This window comes from Aythya fuligula, unplaced genomic scaffold (assembly GCF_009819795.1).
Source record: "Aythya fuligula isolate bAytFul2 unplaced genomic scaffold, bAytFul2.pri scaffold_117_arrow_ctg1, whole genome shotgun sequence".
NCBI lineage: Eukaryota > Metazoa > Chordata > Aves > Anseriformes > Anatidae > Aythya > Aythya fuligula.
This window is the reverse complement of record NW_022473970.1, coordinates 5973-12506: the sequence shown is the minus strand read 5'-3', so window position 1 is coordinate 12506 and position 6534 is coordinate 5973. Positions and strand designations below refer to the sequence as shown.

At 67.3% G+C, this 6534-nt stretch overlaps 1 protein-coding gene across 1 annotated transcript; it reads right to left on the bottom strand.

Annotated features, from left to right (window-relative positions):
• Positions 1-1650: 1650 nt before the first annotated feature.
• RAPGEFL1 (Rap guanine nucleotide exchange factor like 1) lies at positions 1651-6204 on the bottom strand. Its single transcript, XM_032207100.1, has 13 exons — positions 5902-6204; positions 5723-5820; positions 4990-5102; positions 4730-4897; positions 4539-4636; positions 4323-4445; positions 4027-4205; positions 3846-3936; positions 3665-3715; positions 2883-2970; positions 2724-2788; positions 2103-2157; positions 1651-1826 (listed from the first exon to the last, which is right to left on the bottom strand). The coding sequence occupies exons 1-13, from the start codon at positions 6202-6204 to the stop codon at positions 1702-1704; spliced, it is 1557 nt and encodes a 518-aa protein (XP_032062991.1). The 3' UTR covers positions 1651-1701.
• Positions 6205-6534: the final 330 nt, after the last annotated feature.

Here is a 6534-nt window from a genome sequence, read left to right as displayed (position 1 = left end):
AGCCCCACAACCCCCCCACTGCCCCTTTACACACCCTCCTGACCCCCTCCAAACACCTCCTTACGCCCCCCCCAACCCTCTTCTACCCCTTTATACCCCCCAGCCCCCCCCCACAGCCCCTTTACACACCCCACACCCCCCCCACCGCCTCTTTATGGCCCCCCAGCCCCCCTCCTGCCCCCTTACAGCCCCCTGCCCCCCCCCCAATACCCCCCCACACCCCCTGCCCCCTTCCCACCGCCTCCTGACGAGCCCCACGCCCCCCCCTCTGCCCCCAAACACACCTCAGGCCCCCCCCCAGCCCCCACACCCCCCTCACAGACCCACAGACCCCCCCCACTGCCCCTTTAACTCCCACCTCACCCCCCCCCACCGCCCCCTCACAGGCCCCACGCCCCCCCCAGCCCCACAGGACCCCCCCCAGGCGCTCTCCTCCCCCCACAGACCCCGGTACAACCTCGGCCAGGACCCCTCAGGACCCCCCCGGACCCCCCCCAGCCCCCCAAGACCCCCCCGGGCCCCCCCCTCGCTCCTCACCGCCGCCCGCGGCCTCCTCCCGCCGCACCCGGAAACGCGGCCGCCGTCCCAACAAAATGGCGGCCGCCGCTCCCCTCCTGCGCCTGCGCGGGCCGTGGTCGGATGAAGGAGGGGCAGCGGCCGGGCCGCAGCGCCATGTTGGGGAGGTCGGGGCGGCCATCTTGGGAAGGGCGGTGGGGAGGGAGGTGAGGAGAGAACGCGAGGCCGCCATCTTGGGAAGGTCAAGATGGCAGATGAGGGCGCCCCGCTCTGCAGGCGGCCCGAGGGTGGTGTAGACCCGCCAGGAACCAAGAGGCCGTTCAAGGCCGGGGGATACCGCGGCCAAGCCCGGGGACCGCCCCTCCCTGAACGAAGCTCAGGCGGTTTTATTTCCCGGCAGCCATGTTGGGAAGGTCAGGCTACTTCCCCTGCAGCCGCCATGTTGAGAAGGTCACGTGGCGCCCTTCTGCGGAGGAGGCGCCATGTTGGGAAGGTCACCGCGCCAGCCCGCCGCCACCTTGAGAAGGTCGAGGCCCCCACCAACCACTAACGGCCCTCTCGTGACATCATCAGCACGGCTCTGACGTCACTCCCCAGCATGACGTCACTCCCACGATTACGTCACACCCCCCACACAACCCCCAGAGGCAGGACACGGGCACGGGGACAGCCATTTATTGGGCCTCGGGCTCTGCGCTCGGCCTTTCCTTAGTATTATTATTATTATATTTTTTTTTTGGTTCTTTTTTTTTGGTTTTTTTTCCTCCTTTTTTCTTAAAAAATAAATTTACAATTAAAGACGGCATTTTTGGTACAAAATATATACATTCTGGGGGCGCGGGCAGAAGCAGGGGCTGCGGGGAGGGCGGGGGGGACACATACAAAAATAAAGGGGGGGGGGCTCCCCAATGGGGTGTGTGGGGTGGGCAGGGGGCTTGGACCCCCCCCATCACCCCCCCACACCCCAAATCCCACCACCAGGACCCCCCCACCCCAAAAATCCCAGGGCTGGGCCCCCCCCACCCCAACCCAGAGGGGTGAAACCCAGAGAGGGGAGGTGGGGGAAGACCCCCAAAACCCAGACACCCCCCCCCCCAACCACCCCCACCACCCCCCAGGCCAAAGTGCGTCAGTGCTGGGGGGGGGCAGGACCCCCCCCACCGGGGACCCCCCCCTCTTAAAGCCTCACTGGGCGCCAGGCTCCAGCTTGTAGGAGAGCTCGAAGAGGAGGTTCTGGTTGTCGATCACCTGCAGCTGCCGCACGTAGGCCTTGGTCTGCAGCTGGCTGGGGGACGCCTCCAGCTCCAGGCCTGAAAATTTGGGGGGGGGGGGGTGCTCAGGGGCTGGGGGGGGGCCTCATGGGCTGGGGGGGGGGCTTAAGGGGTGAGGGAGGGGGGTACAGGGTTTTGGGACCCCCTCCCCATCACCCAAGGGTTTGGGGTTGGAGGGTTCCAGGTCCTGGGGCCTGGTCCTGTTCTCTCTGTGTGTGGCCCCCCCCCGGCAATGAGGGTTTGGGGAGGGGTTTATTAAGGGATGGGGGGGGTATGGGGGGGTATGGGGGGGTTCTGGGACCCCCCCCTACTCACAGAGGGGGCGGCTGCGGTACTTGCGGATGGTTCTCACTTTCTCGGCGATGCAGTGCTGGGGCACAGAGCAGCCCCCCCCCCCCGTCAGCACCCGCACCCTGGGACCCCCCCCCAAGGAACCAGAAACCCCCCTTCCCCCCCCCCCCAAGAACTCTGCAAACCCCCCTTCCCCCCCCCAAGAACCCAGGGATCCAAGACCCCCCCCAGAACCCAGGGACCCCCCCCAATGGATCCAAGACTCCCCCCACTCAGAACCCAGGGACCCCCCCCAATGGATCCAAGACCCCCCCTCAATGAACCCGAGACCCTCCCCCATCCCCCCCCAGAACCCAGGGACCCCCCCAAACCCAGGGACCCCCCCAATGAATCCAAGACCCCCCCTCAATGATCCTGAGACCCCCCCCCAGAACCCAGGGACCCCCCCCCAATGAACCCAAGACCCCCCCCATTCCCCCCCCCATTAATCCAGGACCCCCCCCCACCTCCCCATTTTGGGGATGTTACCGAGCACCCCGCACCCCCCAGCAACCCCCCTCACCCCCCAGGTCACCCCATAAGGGTCAGTCCCATAACTGGGGTGTCCCCCCCCTCGTTTTGCTGTGCCCCCCCCCGGACACCCACCAGTTTCTCCACGTTCACCAGCCCGTCCAGGAGGGTTTTGCTGCCTTCGTGCAGGAACGTCAGGTCTGGGGGGGGGGGGCACAGGGAGGTGAGGGGGCCTTGTAGGACCCCAACACCCCCCCCCCCCCCCAAAATTTTGCCCCCCCCCCCTCCCCAGACCTTTGAGGATGAGCGGAACGAAGGGGATGAGGGGGGGCTTCATCTTGGCCAGCACCTCCCGGTAGGTCTTGTGGTTCCTGCAGGGGTCCTGGGGGGGGGGGAATTGGGGTTGGGATGGGCGGGGGGCTCCCCACGGGTGGCAGCACCGTGCCCAGGACCCCCCCCCCCCCTTGTCCCCCATGGAGCTCACAGGCACCCAAGGGCTCCCCAGAGACCCCACAGAGCCCCATGGACACCCAAAGACCCCATGGAGCCCCCCCGGCACCCATGGGCACCCACAGACCCTACAGAGCCCCCAGGCACCCAAGGGCTCCCCAAAGACCCCATAGAGCCCCCCAGGCACCCACGGGCACCCACAGACCCTACAGAGCCCCCAGGCACCCAAGGGCTCCCCAAAGACCCCATAGAGCCCCCCAGGCACCCACGGGCACCCACAGACCCTACAGAGCCCCTGGGCACCCAAGGGCTCCCCACAGACCCCAAAGACCCTCTAGCCACCCACGGGCTCCCCAAAGCCCCCCCGGAGCTCCTGGGCACCCATGGGTTACCCAAAGACCCCACAGAGACCCCCAGCACCCATGGAGACCCCACGGGGACCCCACAGAGACCCCAGGCACCCACGGGGCTCCCCAAAGACCCCAACAAGAGCTCCTGGACACCCACGGGTACCCAAAACCCCCCCACGGAACTCCCCTAAGACCCCACAAAGCACCCCCCGGGCACCCCTAGGACTCCCCAAACCTCCCCCCCCCCCCCAAATTTTTCCCCCCTCCCCTCCTCACCGTCAGGTTCTCAAATTTCCGAAACAGATTTTTGAATTTCCCCGGCAGCTTCTGCGAGACAAAAACCCGGGGGGGGGGGGGGGGGGCCGTCAGCACCTTGGGGGGCTCCCAACCCTAACAGAGGAGATCCCAACCCCACGGGGGGGGTCTCCCAGCCCCCCAAAAAACCCCCCCCCCTCACCTCCCAGGTGAGCCGCAGGCGGCTGATGGCCGCGTTGTTGAGCCCGATGACGACGGCGTAGAAGGACAGCATGTCCTGGTTCTGCTTGCAGCTATGGGGGGCAGCGGGTGAGACCCGGAGGGGCTCCCCAAACCCCGTTTGGACCCCCCCCCCAAAAAAAAATTAAACCCTCAAAGCTCACATGGCGGCGATCTTGATGAGCTTCTTCAGCAGGTGGGCGCGCTTGCCCAGCGACTCGCAGAGGAGCAGCTCGGTGCCCACCCAGTGCTGCACCTCGCTGCAGCGCTGCAGCAGCAGCTCCAGGTTGGCCGTCTCGCGCCGCCCGCGCTCCCCGTGGAAGACGTAATCCACGAATTCCAGCTGCAAAAAAAAAAATAAAATAAAATCCCGGGGTCAAAATCCCCTTCCCCGTGGGTTTTTGTGGGTTTTTTTGTTTTTTTTTTTGTTTTTTTTTGGGGTGTCCCTCCCCGCGCGCACCTCGTGGATGCAGCGGAAGAGCTCCCAGTGGAAGGCGGTGAGGTGGTTGGCGATGTCCTCGGGCTCCACGCGGTGGATCTCCGTGTCCCCCGGGACCACCGGGATCTCCTCGGGCAGCGGCACCTGCGTGGCGAGGAGGGCGCAGAGAGGAGAGAAAAGGGCTGGAGCCCGGGGGAGGCCGTGCTCCTCAAAAAGGGGCCCCCCCCGGGTGCTCACCAGCGAGTCGAAGGCGTCGCGGGTGCAGGCGAAGAGGTGGCTGTTGATGCCCAGCGTGGTGAAGACGCACTCCTCGCTGGGCTGCAGCACGGCTTTCTCTGCCCAAACAGCAAATTGGGGGGGGGGGTCAGCACCATCCAACCCCGCATCCCCACAACCCTCTGAGCCCTCCCCCCCGAGCCCGTGCCCACCTCCGGACGAGGCCACGGTGACGAGGACGAGGGCGTCCTCGCGGGCTCCCTGCTCCTCCGAGTACTGCAGCTTCTCCGTCACCGAGGCCAGGATGTCCTGCACCGAGGCCGAGAGGCGGCTGCGGATGGTGACGTACGAGTGGTCGGGCATGTAGACGCGGCAGAAAACTGCGGATTACGCACGGGGAGGGGTTGGCAAAGCCCCTCGGGACCCCGATTTTTCCCCCTGTTTTTGTCCGTCCCCCCCTCGTTGGACTCACTCTCGTCGGAGCCCCGGAAAGCCACCCGGGTCTGCAGGCAGGAGTCGATGCGGCGAAAGTGGCGGAAGAGCGGCTTCACCTGCTTGCTCGGGGGGGGCGTCTCGTCCGCCACCCTGCGGCACCGCAAAGGGTTCAGCACCCATGGGTGCCACGGCCACGGCCACCCCCACGCACAGCGGGGCTTTGAGCTTTGAGCTCAGGGCACCCCAGGCACCGGGTGGCCCCCGGGAAGGAAACCTCGTGCGCCCCATGGGGACCTGGGGAACCCCCCCCCAGGGAACCACGAGGACCCCGAGCATCCCAGGGGGACCAAAAGAACCCCGTGGGGACCCCACGAGCACCCTCAGTGCCCCATGGGGTCCCCAGAAGCGCCCCACAGGGATAACACAAGCGCCCCAAGGGGACCCCCAGTGCCCTATGGGGACCCCAGAAGCATCCCATGCATCCCACAGGGCCCCCCAGTGCCCCGTGGGGACACCGCAAGCACCCCACACGCCCCACGGGGACCCCAAGCACCCCACGAGGACCCAACACACCCCACAGGGTCCCCCCCCGGTGCCCCATGGGGACCCCAAGCACCCCACAGGCACCCCCAGTGCCCCATGGGGACACTGCAAGCACCCCACACACCCCACGGGGGACCTCAAGCACCCCACGGGGACCCCAAAGGGAACCCACAGGGACCCCCAGTGCCCCACGAGGACCCCAAGCACCCCACGGGGACCCCACTCACTTCAGCTCCACCGTCTCCACGAGCTGGTGCAGCTTGAGGATGTCGTCCTCCAGCTCGTGGTACAGGGCCGTGTCCTTCATGATGAGCAGGTACAGCTCCTAGGGGGGGTCAGGGGGGGCTCAGGGGGCTGCAGGGCCATACTGGGGGGGCTGTGCTGGGCGGGGTGGGGGAGCACCCACCTTGATCACCTTCCCTGCGCTCTCTTCCTCCTGCAGCAGCCCCTTGTAGGTCTCGAGGAAGTGCAGCAGCACGGCCAGCACCGCGCGCTTGCGCCGCAGCCCCGCGCCCTCCTCCCAGCACGCCGGGGGGCTGCCGCCCGCCAGCACGAAGGTGGCACCGTCAAGGAGGCAGCGGGGTGGGGAGGGGGACAGCGGGGACCCCAACCCGTCCCCACGGACCCCTCGTGGCACCCTGGCACCCACCCTGGTTCCCTTCCCAAGCTCCCTCCTTGTGCCCCTGGGCTCGTCGCCACCCCCCTGCATGCCCGTTTGGCACCCTCGTGGCACCCTGGTGCCCATCCTGTTGCCCACCCCGGTACCCTCGTGCCCACCCTGATGTCCTCGTGCCCACCCTGGTGCCCCCCCCGGCTGCACCTTCACCGTCACCCCCACGCCACCCCCGTGCCAAACCTGTGCCCAGCATCTGGCCCTCACCATTGCACCCTCTGGCCCCCTTCGTGGCACCCTCGCGCCCACCCTCATAGCACCCTTTGCCCCCTGGCAGCCTCGTGCCCACCCCCGTGCCCCCCCCCCCAGCTCTGTCCCCCCCCCCGTCCCCAAGGATATTGCTGGTGCAGCTGCTGCAGGAAGCGC